The 17,071-nt window shown below is 37.4% G+C and overlaps 4 protein-coding genes across 7 annotated transcripts in view; all 4 read right to left on the bottom strand.

The window, feature by feature from the left end:
• The window catches only part of LOC122866349 (nuclear receptor-binding protein 2-like), a 42,959-nt gene extending 34,771 nt beyond the window's left edge, over positions 1 to 8,188 (bottom strand). For all 4 annotated transcript variants that reach the window (XM_044175887.1, XM_044175888.1, XM_044175889.1 and 1 more), the window contains exon 1: positions 5,015 to 8,188. In XM_044175887.1, the coding sequence (XP_044031822.1) occupies positions 5,015 to 5,134 (120 nt within the window). In that variant the 5' untranslated portion in view covers positions 5,135 to 8,188. The remainder of the gene's footprint in view (positions 1 to 5,014) is intronic.
• Positions 8,189 to 8,291: 103 nt separating this feature from the next.
• LOC122866351 (mannose-specific lectin-like) lies at positions 8,292 to 10,889 on the bottom strand. Its single transcript, XM_044175892.1, has 2 exons — positions 9,151 to 10,889; positions 8,292 to 8,980 (listed from the first exon to the last, which is right to left on the bottom strand). The coding sequence occupies exons 1-2, from the start codon at positions 9,238 to 9,240 to the stop codon at positions 8,675 to 8,677; spliced, it is 396 nt and encodes a 131-aa protein (XP_044031827.1). The 5' UTR covers positions 9,241 to 10,889; the 3' UTR covers positions 8,292 to 8,674.
• Positions 10,890 to 11,002: 113 nt separating this feature from the next.
• Positions 11,003 to 14,860, bottom strand: LOC122866352 (mannose-specific lectin-like). Its single transcript, XM_044175893.1, has 3 exons — positions 14,758 to 14,860; positions 11,571 to 11,664; positions 11,003 to 11,401 (listed from the first exon to the last, which is right to left on the bottom strand). The coding sequence occupies exons 2-3, from the start codon at positions 11,658 to 11,660 to the stop codon at positions 11,138 to 11,140; spliced, it is 354 nt and encodes a 117-aa protein (XP_044031828.1). The 5' UTR covers positions 11,661 to 11,664; positions 14,758 to 14,860; the 3' UTR covers positions 11,003 to 11,137.
• LOC122866353 (mannose-specific lectin-like) lies at positions 13,423 to 14,093 on the bottom strand. The gene is given in 4 exon segments (XM_044175894.1): positions 13,423 to 13,821; positions 13,992 to 14,011; positions 14,014 to 14,036; positions 14,038 to 14,093. Coding segments are annotated over 4 exon segments (348 nt in total). The 5' UTR covers positions 14,079 to 14,093; the 3' UTR covers positions 13,423 to 13,557.
• Positions 14,861 to 17,071: the final 2,211 nt, after the last annotated feature.

Below are 17,071 nucleotides of genomic sequence, written 5' to 3'. Positions count from 1 at the left end.
AGCTTTAGTCTTTATACTGGATAGGTTGGAACTGACAGTCTGGCTAGCTGAATGTGCATGTAGGCTACCTGTAAGTTATAAACCAAAGGTTACACAAACTAAACAAACATCATAAACAACAAACAACAATCATAAACTAACTTTATTTATGAGCGAGCTTGAATTAAACCTTGATTTACACATTACCTTTGATCATATGATGCTGCTAATTTTTAACAGTAGTGCTCCACTTGTGTAATGCAGGCACTACAGTATAGATGCTTTATGTTAGGTATTCGTATATTTATTTTATATTTATTCTTTGACATTTCCAGCTGCAACTTACAGCCAGACGACCTGTCAGAGCAGAATTTTACTGCATTGTTTTGTTTTGTTTGTAGGCCTGCTGGTTTGAACCTATACAGTCTGTGACTTGAACCCACTGTCAGTTTGTACACACACACACACACACACACACACACACACACACACACACACACACACACAGACGACACTAACATTTGTTCCTCTGTTAGACAAACAGAACATAAATCCAGCCCTGCGCTTTGGTTGGTAAGTAGAAATATTGTAACTGAAATTGACAACAGATCACATAACTCGACTGTGGATAACTGTTGAGCATCCTTAGACCTTCTCATTTTGTTTAGAAAAGTGCCATTCACACATGATTTACACTAGGCGATGCTTTATTTTATGTACTGTGCTGTAAAGACTTACATATCCTCAAGTCCTGAGAGGCAATAAGATCTTGAAGGGATACAGTTTTGCCTCGTTGACACCAAAGTCAGTATTATCACACAAGTAAGTTTCTTAAGCAACGTAAATTCATTTATTTAAGACATTTAAACTTCCTGTAAAATTTTGAATCTTGAACGAGACTTTGATAATAAATAAGGAAATAAATGGTCCACCCTGAAAAGGACTTGGGATTTAAATGAGCTGCGAGGTTGGTTTTCTGAAGTGAACTGAAAATCTTTCTCTTTCTCTCCCTCACCCTCCTTCCACTCCTTCCGACCTCCTCCTACCTTTCTCTAACTTCAAACCATCACTGTTGGTGACTGTGTGGCGACTCAGCAGTAAGTTCACACACATGAATGAAATGTTAGGCTGAATTACCACAGATTTCTTCTACACAGTTAATAAAGTGGTAGTGAAACATTGAGACTTCTAAAACAGCCCCACTGAGTAGATACACCAGTGTGTTTCACATAAATCTATCAACAACTGGAAATGCAGTATTAATAGGGTATTTGGTGGTGATTATGATTTTACACTCTCATGTGAAGACATTAAAAGCAGACACCTTTATTGACAGTTTAGCTTTGGGTAGAAGTTGCTTAATTGGATTTCTTATATTGAAACAACTGTCTTAATGTATGTTTCCATTTTGTCTTACAGGTGTCCTGCTGTCCATCTACTCTCCTCTATCTAAGTGGCTCTCTGTCTTTGGAAGTTTGAAAACTTTGCTGAGTGTAAACAAGTGTAAAAGTAATACCACACATGGTATTAATTCTCCCTGATTCACATATAATTGTACCTAATATATAAGCATTCACATTGTTTGAATCAATAAGTGTATATAAGTGTTTTGTTGTTGTTTAAACCTTAGAAACTATTCTTTGATTCTGATTTTTATATATAAACCTGAATATATTAAGACGGTTTAAGAAATTCAGGTTGCTGTCACTGCCATTAAAGTCATTTGTATTACAAAACACTGTTTGTCAGTTAAGTATAACATTTGAGCATCAGTATAGTGCTTTAAAATACTGAACAAACAGCCTTCTTGTCCGTCCTGTATCTGAGATGGGACTGGGAGATGGGAGATGATTTTCTATTTGCTGAAAATATTGAAACAGTTAGTTGTTGACTCTGAAATAGTATATACTGTACATATATATAATATTCATCCTTTCTGGTGTACCTTACATTTTCGTTTTACCTTAGATATCTATAATATCTTCACAGGCTTGAAAATAATAAACTGAATAGTTTTGAAACACATAAACTCTTTTCTGTGTTAACTTACCATTCCTAAGGGCTTTTGATTACTAAAAGCATCTAGAGTCTGATCCTGGGGAGGAAGGAGGTCAACTTGATGCATCATGTGTACCACAGGTATCCTATGCTGGCATTGTAAAGAGAGAACTTCACATTGATGATGATCTTTAATAGCCAGAAAAATGGCCCTTTCAAACAAACATAAGCAGCGTTCCTGTCCCGTGTGAAACCAAATGTCAGTGTTGACTTATTTAAAGTTACATAACGTTACGTACATGACTTACATAACTTTACTTACATTAGTTACATGACTTAAATTACGTTCTTATTTAACCCAAACCATGATCTTTAACTGAGCCTAACCAAGTACTTTTTTTGCCTAAACCTAACTGCGACCGTTTCACAGCTTTAACCACGTGATTTACATAACGTATGCTTGCAGCCTGTCCTCACTGCCCCGCTAGGGGCGCTAATTTACGCTCCTGTGGTTCGTATTAGAGGATAAAAACAAATGAACTATGTGGTCGTATTTGTTGGAGGACTTGTTGCCAATGGGGGCTATTTTCTGACATTTTATGGGCAAACAATTAACCAAATTGACAGGGGCCCTATATCTCTGTTTTGTTTAACAAAATTATGCTTCCCATATTAAGGATTCCAAGTAAATTGTGATTCAAAATAAAGAAAATTATTTATTAAAGTTTCTGTATAATGAGTGTGTCTGAAGTAATGTAAAACAGTGGAACAGAGTTCATCACACTTAACATAAATTTGATTATTTTATGTTTCTAGATACATTTTTTTATTTCATTACATATGCTGATATCAGAAAATTATATTCTGATATGGATTTTCATTTCAGCAACCAGCCCTAACTGACTGATGCTCTCTTCTGGAAATGTGACAGAAGAGGCAGCCCAGAAAACACACAGATGGGTAATCAGTGGGTGGAAAAACCCCAGGGTGGGGTAGTGTGTGTGTGTGTGTGTCTGTGTGTGTGTGTGTGTGGTTTCCAATATGAATGATGCTCAGTGGCACAGAAAGTGCAGTGAGGTCAGGTGGTCGCGGCATGCAGATGACATGTCGTGTGTTTGTGAGATATCCTTAAACTTAAATTCTCAGCCTTATCTGGAGTGGTTAGTGGAGGCGACGCCCGCTGCTTTACAATTCCTGCACATTTAGATGTCTGTTGCTTCTCTCTGATAATAACTGAACTGTTTTTTTTTTTTGGAGGGGGTTTGTAAATGTCTTACATTCCTCACATGGAGCATGTGGACAAGTTTCAGCCTCATCAAGGCTGCTGATGAAGTGAATACACCAGCTGGGAAAGTCACAGAAATATGGAATGCCATTTTAGTCAATATTATATAAATACATAAATATTCCTATGAAATTAATAAATATGGCTATGAAATAAATAGATGAGTCAATATAGTTCAATAAATAAATAAACAGGTTGTTATTTAAAAAGGGATGTTTTTCAAAGGACTACTTTTATTTATTTAACGGGACTTTTATTTCATAATGCCACGTTTGTTTATTTCACGGGACTTTTATTTCATAATGCCACATTTGTTTCCATATGTTATATTCAAATGAAGGGGGCGTGGTTATCTCACACAGCAGTAAGACCGGGTCGCGCTGCTTCACAGCGTTGGACACTTAGCTGCTAGACGTCACGATAGATGATTTACAGGTGATCTCTTCCCGGAAACACAACAGAAAACACTTCCTGGCCGCACCTGATTGGACGAACGCTTTCACTCGTGGGCTGTCTGCTCTCGGATTTCAAACCGGACCAACATGACGGCTTGTTTGGAAACTTTCTCTTATATTACGAAAATAGTTAACCAAAATGTGTTTCTGAAAACATTTTAGGCGAGAAATAAGCCATGCAGTTGCTAAATCTGTCTTCAGTTTAGATCGACAATGGTTAGTTTAAACGTTTTTCAGGAGTTTTCCAGAGGCGGCGAGTTGCGCTGGACGCCCCTGATTTGCATAAAGTAGCTTAGATTCCACTTTATGCAAATGAGGAGCAGCAAACGTGACGGCCCGTCTCTACGCAACGCTACGATGATTGTTTTCTTAATTAACTGATTCATCATCATTCTGTCTAAATGTCAGAAAATTGTGAAACGTCTCCATCTCAACTTCCTTGAAACCGAAGGTGACATCTTCAAATTGCCTGTTTTGTCTGACCAACAGTCCAAATCCTCGAGATATCCACTTAATGATATACTTTTTTTTTTAATTCTCGCATTTAAGAAGCTAGTGCCAGCAAATGTTTGACATTTTAGGATGAAAAGTGACTCAAACGATTAATCGATTATCAAAATATTTGCCAATTAGGCTACTAATCATTTCAGCTCTTTGGTTCCCTTAATAAAACTGACTTGACTTGAAATGTCTATATTTAATGAGTTGCCCTTTATATGAACTACATTTTGAATTATGCAACAATTCTCCTGATCTCTCTCTCACACATGCATGTTTTTATGATACAACATATAGGCTAATTTAAGCTTCAATCTAGGTTATAAAGAGAAGGAGTCAGACTTTTACAAGCTCGCAGTGTGTTAGCTTGATTTGCAACCCTGAATTAAGAGTCAGAGTGTATCATAAAGTCCAGGTCCCGGGTTTAACGTGAAGATCCTGAACAGAAATCCACCAGACAAAGAATTGAGAAGGAAGTGGTGGGGTGAAAACTATTCCTGTCACCGGGACCCACTGAAATAGACTTGCAAGCAGATCAACGGATATGTCACTGTGTTAGATTTATGGTGGGATGGTGCAAAACATCATGGGGCAATAATACCTCGGCCTGGCTCAAGACTTGCATAACAGAGGATGTCCAGCATGATCAGAGAGGGCAAACTGATCGATTTATTGATATTTGATATGATTATGTCCTAATCAAAGAGCAGATTGCTTGCATTTTAAGGAAAACCGCTCACACACACACACACACACACAAATATATATTATAGATAGACACACAGACAAACAGACCAACCTGCTCTTTCCGTTTCTGCCAGCGGCCGCACGGGCTCTCCTCCAGGATTTCACTCTCATCCTCGCTCTCCTCTTCTTTCCCCTCCGATCCTGATTTCCTCTCCGGGACGGACATCGTCATTTTAACGCCGTATATTTCCAGATTTCCTACCCGAAGACCTTCTCCGCCTCCCTGCCTCCTTCACTGTCTGTTGTGTTGTTGTGGAGGAGACGAGACGAGCGGTAGCGCAGAGACGATCCGCCGCTTGTCTGCGCAGTGAAGAAACCCCCAGACGACACCAGCAGCTCTCAGACTCCTTGGCGCTCAAAACATTTTGCAGAGAAAAATGGATATTGCTTCTAACGGGCACTCTTCGGTCAGTAAGAAACCCCCCACACCTCCTTCAGAAAAAAACAGCAGTGCACACATTGCAAGATCGCTGGACGAACTGAACAGGGTGGAACAATATAGCCTATCCCAGACTTCATGCGCCTTGTAGGCTGCATGCAAAATAGCTGGCGAAATGGTTTTCTGCTTATCTGTCTGTTCACACTGAAGCTTCGCGGGAGTCAAAACTCAGTCGGTGAAGCGAAATCATTCCCGGTGAGTCCACTGCTTTCGCTGCTCGCCTCAGATATCTGTTTTATGCTGGAGAGTTCATTTTTCGACCATCTTCCACACGCGTCATTGTAGGTGTTGCTGGATCTGAAGCCGTGAGCTCGTGCTGCCAGGCACGGTGCGCAGAGAGATGGAGTACCGTAAAGTCACCAGTATGTGCGCACAATATATTGAGGTATAGGCACAGAAAGCGAGCCTGTCTAGAAGCTGTAGTAAAAACGTATACGGTACCTAAAAAAGGACGACCACCACCCCAATCTGAAGCAAGTCAAACTTTATAAGGGGGGCGGACTGGGGCATAGTTTTAATGAATGGGGCACATTCGTAAAATGAGTGAAAATGACTCAAATTCAAAGCCAGGTTCTTGGTAATAATAAAATATACATTATTAATAGTTACAATAATTATTCAGTGTAGTAAATTAATGCCAAAAAACTTGTATTATATTATAATATGAAATAATAGTCCTATCAATAAAAAGCTGCTACTTGTAACTCCAAATAGCCTGGAGTATGAGACTATGGCCCTGACCCCTGACCCCTCCTACATAGGAGCAAGACACCCAGACTGAAAGAGACGCAGGCCACAAATGACACGGCCATGTCTTCTGTAATATTTTTGCCTCTCTTTGTAGTTGTCCTGTGTCTGTCTGTGGTTGTGCTGTGTCTCTTCATGGCCGTATTGCATCATTTTTGTTGTTTTTTCTGTCTCTTTGTGGTAGTTCTGTGTCTCTTTGTGGTTGTTTTGTGTCTCTTTGCGGCTGTTCTGTGTCTCTTTGTGGTTGTTTTGTGTCTCTTTGTGGTTGTTTTACGTCTGTTTGTGGTAGTTCTGTGTCTCTGTGGTTGTTTTGCATCTCTTTGTGGTTGTTCTGTGTCTCTTTGTGGATGTTTTGCATCTCTTTGTGGTTGTTTTGCGTCTCTTTGTGGTTGTTCTGTGTCTCTTTGTGGATGTTTTGCATCTCCTTGTGGTAGTTCTGTGTCTCTGTGGTTGTTTTGCGTCTCTTTGTGGTTGTTCTGTGTCTCTTTGTGGCTGTTCTGTGTCTCTTTGTGGTTGTTTTGTGTCTCTTTGTGGCTGTTCTGTGTCTCTTTGTGGATGTTCTGTGTCTCTTTGTGGATGTTTTGCGTCTCTTTGTGGATGTTTTGCGTCTCTTTGTGGTAGTTCTGTGTCTCTTTGTGGATGTTTTGCGTCTCTTTGTGGTAGTTCTGTGTCTCTTTGTGGATGTTTTGCATCTCTTTTTGGTTGTTTTGCGTCTCTATGTAGTAGTTCTGTGTCTCTGTGGTTGTTTTGCGACTCTTTGTGGTGGTTTTGCATCTCATCCATGATACTAACAAGCCAACTACCTATCAACTTCTGACTTTGGTACAGGGGACATCAGGGGTGGCTAATCAGACCTGGTGGCCTGTGCCACCTCTGGCCACCCCTCTGTCTTGGCATGTCCAGGCCCCATGTTGGTTTGAATTCATGTCTTTTGTTTTGATTTTCTTCTTTTCTGTTTTGTGAATATTTGGACAGGTGTGTTAAGTGTAGGTTATTTATTACAGCATAAACCAAATCTGGATTCAAACCCAGAACACTGCAACAGCGATTAAAACTAGAACCTACAGTAAACCAGAACAAGGTCTTGGTCAAAAAGCACCAACACGCTGATTTAAGATGCAGTTAAAATCCAAGCCCAAAAAGCTAAAACCTGCAACAGTACTGCCTGTCTATAGTTTTCTTTTTGAGCCCAATCCAAAAAGAATACGGTACTCAGTCTGTATTTCTAAGTATCAAGCAGAAGTGTATATTACTTAATGAAAACTGTTTTTTAGTATAAAACTTGTCTGCCATCTAGTGGTTCTGGTTTAAAAATACCTCTGGAGCAGAAGCTGTAACACAAGTCATTATGTAGGAACATAATTTGCAGATTGAAGTATATTTACTTCATAAGTATTTGCATTTGATGGCTTGTTTGATATGGAAAATACATTTGGGTTTTCTGTATATTTCATACTCTACTCCATCACCAGCATGTTTTAATTAACTCATCATTCACATAACCTCACTATCAGCAGCTCAGTGGAAATAGTATCAGATCCGCACTCGTATACAGTTCAGTTGTAATCACAGATCTATATAGTACTCACCCTCTTCCTCTATGTTTAGCGCACAGTGCACACAGAGAGACTGTGAGTGAGCCCCTGTTCTGCCAATTCCTCTCATTGTTAATGAGATTTACTCTTGGCACAAGTAGCAAAGCAGATAATGCTAATGCTGCTGTCTAGATGAGCCACGTCTAAGGCACACAATTTCAGTTTCAGAAATGACAGCAATAATAAGGGGAGGCACAGCACCAACACACTAATGACTTGTCAACATCAAAAAGAACTACTGCCCCTTTTGTGGGCACAGTTTTGGCACAAATCTGCTCTAAATATATCATCACTAAAAGAAAAGATTCTTCTCAGATCTTTGAGATTCAAATTCACTATTTAAATAATCAGTCTGGACCACTGTATTTTTAGGAGCAGATCTGACAGAAATGATTGATTGATCATATTTGATGTTGGCAGCTTTGTCTCTCCATACCAGAAAGGAAAAAATATTTCAGATAGGTGGATGTTGAGATGGTTTTTTACAGGTTTCCCTTTTTATATTTTTTACCATAATGCAATCATTTCAAAGACTGACACACATTTTTAAGCCAGTGGGTCATCATCTGTTGTTGCAATCATCCTCCAAGAGTAATTACATTAAATATAAAGTAGAGGATTGGTTGAAGATCAATTTTGAATCCATTCAATTTGGGTAAATGTAGCTCAAGTTCACATGATGGCAGGCATGCTAAGAGATGACAACAGAATTTAGATTATGTGTTCTGTGTGATAGGGAGAACGACAACACTGATGTTGGCATTTAAATCAGAAATGTTACGCCTTTTTTTATGTGCAGCTGTTCCACGTAACTGTAACAAAACTGACATTTAGCCAGAATTTCCCAATTTCCCATTATTAATATTATTATTATTATTATTTTCATCCTTAAGACAAGTTTCACTTCCCCATTAGTCAAAGATCATGTTCATCAGCAGACATACAGTTTACAGGGCAAACACAGGTCATCTAGTACTTTGGAGCCTTTGGAGGTAGCAGAGCTCCAAAGTTCTTCACCTTCCTTGAACACCAGCAGTTTGCGGTCGTCGGTCAGCTGAAGACGGCACATGTTGGCCTCCCCACTGATGTATGTGTTTGTGTGCCACTTGGGTTCATTACACTTGTTGTACATGACCAAGTTGCAGTCAGCCTGCATGCACAGGCGGAAAACATCTGATCTGTAAGTGTCTGAAGCCCACACAGGCTTCCAGCCATAGATGACAAAGTTACCATCATCCTGCAGGCAGAAACAGAGACATTTGGTTGTTAACAAAATGTGTATTCTCCCCGAAAAAAAAAAACCTCTCTCAAAAAAGTTGAATAATTATTTAAATTTTTAATTTTTTTAAATTTTTATTTATTTGCATTTTGATGGGCTTCTGGACTGAAAAAATCGGGTTTACTCACCTGGAAAACAGCCTTCCATTCCCCGTTGTTGAACATCAGGTAGTCTCCCTTGCGGAGCTCATTGCTTTTGGACAAGTAGTTTCTGCTCATGATTCTGAAATAAACAAGCAAACAAAAAATCTGTGATGTTGTATCTGGCTAAAATCCTGAAAATGCATTGACACCACATGTTTTTGCATTTCTTTTGTGCTCCACCAGTAATTTGTAATCAGAATCAGAGATAGTCACTCACCCTTATAAACTGTTATACATTTTAATGCAGGTTAATACCATAACCATAAAAGTTCCTTCTTGGCACTATACAAGGTAAATCAATTACAGTATTTTATAAGACTCATAGACTTAGAGTTACATCCTGGTTGTTTTATAATGTACACAGACAACATTTTGAATCACAAAAATGTCCATGCACTTCAAATATTCATAGATTTTTACACTCATTCTCGATGCATGCAGAGTATTAATCTTCATTCTCAAGTTCCTTAATCTCTTACAGTGTCAGCAGTTCCTTACTTGATAAAACAGTTAGTTTACAAGCTGATTAATTCAACCCAATACAAATCGAATAGTAGGTAACAATAAATTTATTGTTTACACATTGAAAAAATCCTTTTATTATTTGAAGTTAATTTGAAAACAGCATTCCTTGCATCACCTGCTGAGAGATGAACTTGGATATTTGTAACAGTGAGATGGTTGGAGATCAGTGTATTCGCATAAAGCAGGTGCACTGCAGAGGCTGGTGAAACGTTTCCACTGTGTATGTCTGGCTCTGGCTGGAAAAATGTAAATATGCTGCATAAACAGCAAGTAAATTTCACAGCAAGGACTTAATTATACATTTGATAAGCAAACAACTTCAATTAATCTTTCTTTATCTGATTGGTGTAGATGGTGGGTCAATTGACATGCAACAAAAAAAAAAATTGGATGGTACACAAGTTAATCAGATACTGTATATGTATTTTTTATATAAGGGATAAGTTAATGTCTGTCTCTAAAGCACCGACAGCAGGAACCAAACTTCTGACCCTTTCCTGCGATCTGGTCCCACATACGTTCATTTAGAAACTCCATTTAACTTTAAAATTATTTGAAATTTTGTGGGATTTTTTAAATGGGTTTTAAGACAAAATGTGCAATTTTGAAACAGATTTCAGTCTCCCAGTTTTCAGTCTTTACAAACAAATTATACATCAAAATGTTTCCACAAACCTTTTTTCAATGGAAATATTGATCAATAATGCAGAGGAGTTACACTTTTGGAGTTGTGAGACCTTCACTTTTCCCCACTTTTGACTAAAAGTTTGCTTAAACACTTTGTTGACATTAAATATCATCATGTTCATATTCTTCCACTCACAGTGTAAAACTATAACAGCTGAAACAACAGTTACTACTATACTGTGCTAAGCTAGCTGTTTGTTTGTTTGTTTGTTTACTTCATCGTGAGATTTAATTACTGCCCCATTAGTTATGTGGGATAGTGTCAACAAACTTACCAAGATGTCTGTTAAGCAAAGTTGATATTTTGCCATTACAAAGAGAGCCTGGGGGGGGAAAAAGTTAATTTAGCTTTAGCTACGGCTAGCAGTGGCTACCTTGCCAGATAGCTTTCACTTGATATAGCACTCTGTTTTATCTGTATAGTTGACTCTCTGTCTCTCTGAAGAACTGTGGTTTGATTTTAGCTTTATTTTGTTGTAACTGTATTTTTACATTTCATTAAAATTCTATATTTCTATGGCATATATACTTTTATATGGTAAAATAGATGTCAAAAAGTCAGATTCTGGTCTCAACTAAATATTGACCAAACATTTATTTACAGTACAATAATAGGAAAAACACATTTATAATTATGAAATTGTGTTTTTATTTGATTCCAGATTACATAGCAGACAGGTTTACTGTAATTCGTGCTGACATCCAAGGATGACTTTCACTTGCAGAGCATTCACTTTCAAAAGGCTTGTCATGCATAACATCATCTCGTGCCTTTGGAGGTAGCAGAGCTCCAAAGTTCTTCACCTTCCTTGAACACCAGCAGTTTGCCGTCGTCGGTCAGCTGAAGACGGCACATGTTGGCCTCCCCACTGATGTATGTGTTTGTGTGCCACTTGGGTTCATTACACTTGTTGTACATGACCAAGTTGCAGTCAGCCTGCATGCACAGGCGGAAAACATCTGATCCGTAAGTGTCTGAAGCCCACACAGGCTTCCAGCCATAGATGACAAAGTTACCATCATCCTGCAGGCAGAAACAGAGACATTTGGTTGTTAACAAAATGTGTATTCTCCCCCTGAAAAAAAAAACCTCTCTCAAAAAAGTTGAATAATTATTTAAAATTCTAGACAGGCAGGTAAATAATGTTTGCATTTTGATGGGCTTCTGGACTGAAAAAATCGGGTTTACTCACCTGGAAAACAGCCTTCCACTCCCCGTTGTTGGACATCAGGTAGTCTCCCTTGCGGAGCTCATTGTTTTTGGACAAGTAGTTTCTGCTCATGATTCTGAAATAAACAAGCAAACAAAAAATCTGTGATGTTGTATCTGGCTAAAATCCTGAAAATGCATTGACACCACATGTTTTTGCATTTCTTTTGTGCTCCACCAGTAATTTGTAATCAGAATCAGAGATAGTCACTCACCCTTATAAACTGTTATACATTTTAATGCAGGTTAATACCATAACCATAAAAGTTCCTTCTTGGCACTATACAAGGTAAATCAATTACAGTATTTTATAAGACTCATAGACTTAGAGTTACATCCTGGTTGTTTTATAATGTACACAGACAACATTTTGAATCACAAAAATGTCCATGCACTTCAAATATTCATAGATTTTTACACTCATTCTCGATGCATGCAGAGTATTAATCTTCATTCTCAAGTTCCTTAATCTCTTACAGTGTCAGCAGTTCCTTACTTGATAAAACAGTTAGTTTACAAGCTGATTAATTCAACCCAATACAAATCGAATAGTAGGTAACAATAAATTTATTGTTTACACATTGAAAAAATCCTTTTATTATTTGAAGTTAATTTGAAAACAGCATTCCTTGCATCACCTGCTGAGAGATGAACTTGGATATTTGTAACAGTGAGATGGTTGGAGATCAGTGTATTCGCATAAAGCAGGTGCACTGCAGAGGCTGGTGAAACGTTTCCACTGTGTATGTCTGGCTCTGGCTGGAAAAATGTAAATATGCTGCATAAACAGCAAGTAAATTTCACAGCAAGGACTTAATTATACATTTGATAAGCAAACAACTTCAATTAATCTTTCTTTATCTGATTGGTGTAGATGGTGGGTCAATTGACATGCAACAAAAAAAAAAATTGGATGGTACACAAGTTAATCAGATACTGTATATGTATTTTTTATATAAGGGATAAGTTAATGTCTGTCTCTAAAGCACCGACAGCAGGAACCAAACTTCTGACCCTTTCCTGCGATCTGGTCCCACATACGTTCATTTAGAAACTCCATTTAACTTTAAAATTATTTGAAATTTTGTGGGATTTTTTAAATGGGTTTTAAGACAAAATGTGCAATTTTGAAACAGATTTCAGTCTCCCAGTTTTCAGTCTTTACAAACAAATTATACATCAAAATGTTTCCACAAACCTTTTTTCAATGGAAATATTGATCAATAATGCAGAGGAGTTACACTTTTGGAGTTGTGAGACCTTCACTTTTCCCCACTTTTGACTAAAAGTTTGCTTAAACACTTTGTTGACATTAAATATCATCATGTTCATATTCTTCCACTCACAGTGTAAAACTATAACAGCTGAAACAACAGTTACTACTATACTGTGCTAAGCTAGCTGTTTGTTTGTTTGTTTGTTTACTTCATGGTGAGATTTAATTACTGCCCCATTAGTTATGTGGGATAGTGTCAACAAACTTACCAAGATGTCTGTTAAGCAAAGTTGATATTTTGCCATTACAAAGAGAGCCTGGGGGGGGAAAAAGTTAATTTAGCTTTAGCTACGGCTAGCAGTGGCTACCTTGCCAGATAGCTTTCACTTGATATAGCACTCTGTTTTATCTGTATAGTTGACTCTCTGTCTCTCTGAAGAACTGTGGTTTGATTTTAGCTTTATTTTGTTGTAACTGTATTTTTACATTTCATTAAAATTCTATATTTCTATGGCATATATACTTTTATATGGTAAAATAGATGTCAAAAAGTCAGATTCTGGTCTCAACTAAATATTGACCAAACATTTATTTACAGTACAATAATAGGAAAAACACATTTATAATTATGAAATTGTGTTTTTATTTGATTCCAGATTACATAGCAGACAGGTTTACTGTAATTCGTGCTGACATCCAAGGATGACTTTCACTTGCAGAGCATTCACTTTCAAAAGGCTTGTCATGCATAACATCATCTCGTGCCTTTGGAGGTAGCAGAGCTCCAAAGTTCTTCACCTTCCTTTAACACCAGCAGTTTGCCGTCGTCGGTCAGCTGAAGACGGCACATGTTGGCCTCCCCACTGATGTATGTGTTTGTGTGCCACTTGGGTTCATTACACTTGTTGTACATGACCAAGTTGCAGTCAGCCTGCATGCACAGGCGGAAAACATCTGATCCGTAAGTGTCTGAAGCCCACACAGGCTTCCAGCCATAGATGACAAAGTTACCATCATCCTGCAGGCAGAAACAGAGACATTTGGTTGTTAACAAAATGTGTATTCTCCCCGAAAAAAAAAAAAACCTCTCTCAAAAAAGTTGAATAATTATTTAAAATTCTAGACAGGCAGGTAAATAATGTTTGCATTTTGATGGGCTTCTGGACTGAAAAAATCGGGTTTACTCACCTGGAAAACAGCCTTCCACTCCCGTTGTTGGACATCAGGTAGTCTCTCATGGAGCTCATTGTTTTTGGACAAGTAGTTTCTGCTCATGATTCTGAAATAAACAAGCAAACAAAAAATCTGTGATGTTGTATCTGGCTAAAATCCTGAAAATGCATTGACACCACATGTTTTTGCATTTCTTTTGTGCTCCACCAGTAATTTGTAATCAGAATCAGAATCAGAATCAGAAATACTTTATTGATCCCCGAGGGGAAACTCTTTTGTTACAGCTGCTCACCATCACGTCAATGCACAAAGGAATAGAAGTACTAAGCAAATCAGAATATAGTACACTATAATACAGGCAAGATAAATTTAGTACAAAGTGGATATAAGTATAAAATTCAAATAAGTGTAAAGTACAAAGTGGATTTGCCGGTTGATGATAAGTATGTACGGTATAATAATACAATGTAATAATATAAGTAATAAGTAATAGTGCATGTACTGTCAAGTTAAGTGTAGCTTATTAAGATGATTATGAGACGGTGGATATCGCACCGCAGTAATAGAAGTATGAATAAATATCAATAAATAGGTGTAACTGAATAGTATCTCTTCTTTTGCTTCTTACATTGAAAATTCAAATTTAATTTGCAATCAGTTTATAACCAATGAGCCTGATGTACCTATTACAAACAGATTTAACACCATTCTGCAAATTAAACCACTCTTGCACAGTAATGTATGAATCCATCAGTCAATACAGAAGTGTAGAAATACTTACAGCCTTGAATGTCCCACACCAGTCAGTGAGCAGATGTGAAGGAGGTGAAATTCACACCTGGTCACTCCGTCTTTATACCATTTGAGCTGGGGGTTGAGAGGGAGTGGCTTTATATTAACTTTTTATCATCTTAACTGGGGCTGGAGAGGAAATGACAAATTAAAATTCATAGGGCAGTCCTTCCAAAGAAGATAATCACTCAATGACCACTTTGTTAGCTACACCTAGTTTCTTTTTGGTTTTTCATCCTTAAGACAAGTTTCACTTCCCCATTAGTCAAAGATCATGTTCATCAGCACACGTACAGGGCAAACACAGGTCATCTAGTATTTTCTGCTGACAGTTTCTATGTTCTACAGGGCGCAGGCTGTTAGACACTCATGTGGGATAGTGTCAACAAACTGACTTACTAAGATGTCTGTTAATCAAAGTTGTTATTTTGCTATTACAAAGAGAGCCTGGGGGGGAAAAGTTAATTTAGCTACGGCTAGCAGTGGCTACCTCCCCAGATAGTTTTCACTTGATATAGCACTCTGTTCTATCTGTCTATAATCAGTCTGTGCCGTCTGTGTTTGCAGCTTTGTCTCTCCATACCAGAAAGGAAAAAATATATTTTGGCCTTAATTCAAAGGGTGTGTCAATCAAAACACTCAAGCAGCCACGTTTACCATTTACAGTGTAACTGAACACGAAGGACCTTATGCAACTGTGTTGGAGTAACTTTCTTTGCTTATTTCAGAAGCCCATCCTCTTGGCAAATGACCTCTTGTATTCTCCAGCTTTCTTATGTACCATGATGCAATAATTTTAAAGTCTACTACATGTTTTAAGAAATTACATTCATTATAAAGTAAAGGTATTAGAATCCTGGTTGAAGATTAATTTTGAATCCTTCAACTTGGATAAATCATGTTCACATGGTAGCAGTGATGCTAAGAGATTACTTTTGTGACCCAACACAACAGAATTTAGATGATTTGTTTTGTATGATATGGAGAACAATAACACTGATGTTGGCATTTAAATCTTTTCATTTAAATCAATTGTATACACATTTTGAAAATCAGAGATTCAGTATGGAGAGAAGCATAATTTAATATTTAAAGAAGATTTAACATTTTTTTAATATGCAGCTGTTCCATGTAACCATAGATAGGTATATTATATGCATGCAAGGTGAGGCATATGAGGATACAGAGACTACAGTAGGATTACTTTAACATCTTGTGGTCCCTTGTTGCAGTTGCAATAATTTCTTTCATTTCAACTAACTCAAGTTTCTCCTTGGCACCATACATGGTAAAGTAACTCATTTACAGTCTTTATAGACTTGGAGTTACTTCCTGGTTGTTTTGTTAGTGTATTAACCTTCATTCTCAGGTTCCTTAATCTCTCACACTGTCAGCATCTCCTATATCATGTTCTCCAGACAAGAAGCTTGTTTGGTACAAAAATCACATCATCATCTTTATATTTTTTTAGTGAAAATGAAATGCAAAAACTTTCCCACTAAAATTGTGACTCATATATCAGTCACAATATCTGTAAAAATAATCGCAATATACATTTTTTTTTTTTGCATATTTTTCAGCCCTAGTTCACACTACACGATATCAGCCCGACAATAGCCGGACCCAACAAGTGGCCAGAAAGTGCAATCATTGCACGCTTACCAGTCTGAACTCAAATGTACGGTCTCAGCAACAAACGCAGCACTGTTTAAAAAAAGCTCCATTTAAAAAAATTATTGCCAGGAAATTAAACCAGATAAAGAGTCAACTTTCACATCCCTCTGACCTCAAAGAAATTTGTTATGAAAATACATACATCCACACCCCTTACTGACAGACTTTTTGTGAAACATTTTCTCAGCACTTTCCACTAAGGAAATCCAACCTGTATCTTTAACAATGTGAAGGCAAATTAAAGGTTTCTGCAATATGTGTTTAAGGAGCATTCTGTTACATTCAATACTTGAATAACTGTGCAATATCCGTGTAATACTCATGTGCAATATTTAGTTGTATTTTTTGTTTTGTTTTTTTCCCCATATTTATTATTCATACCTCCATTACTGCTGCTGCAATACTACTTATTACTTATATTATTACATTGTATTTATACCATATTATCATCATCAACCAGTAAACCCACTTGGTACTTCACACTTATTTTATTTTATACTTATGCCCACTTGGTACTTAATTTATTTTCTGACCTGTTTTTTATAGTTTTTATAGTGTATGGTATTATTGCTAGTACTTTCCCCTGTGTGCACTGACGTAAAGACGAGCTGCGTATTGTAGTCAAATTT

Source organism: Siniperca chuatsi, linkage group LG19 (assembly GCF_020085105.1).
Source record: "Siniperca chuatsi isolate FFG_IHB_CAS linkage group LG19, ASM2008510v1, whole genome shotgun sequence".
NCBI classification, from domain to species: domain Eukaryota; kingdom Metazoa; phylum Chordata; class Actinopteri; order Centrarchiformes; family Sinipercidae; genus Siniperca; species Siniperca chuatsi.
This window is presented reverse-complemented; position numbering and strand designations above follow the sequence as displayed.

Bases quoted from the DNA above. Each gene is read 5' to 3' on its own strand.
- LOC122866351 (XM_044175892.1), bottom strand. From the start codon at position 9,240: ATGAGCAGAAACTACTTGTCCAAAAGCAATGAGCTCCGCAAGGGAGAC. The intron at 8,981-9,150 runs GTGAGTAAACCC...TTCTGCCTGCAG, and splicing joins AATGGAAGGCTGTTTTCCAG to GATGATGGTAACTTTGTCAT.
- LOC122866352 (XM_044175893.1), bottom strand. From the start codon at position 11,660: ATGAGCAGAAACTACTTGTCCAAAAACAATGAGCTCCGCAAGGGAGAC. The intron at 11,402-11,570 runs GTGAGTAAACCC...TTCTGCCTGCAG, and splicing joins AGTGGAAGGCTGTTTTCCAG to GATGATGGTAACTTTGTCAT.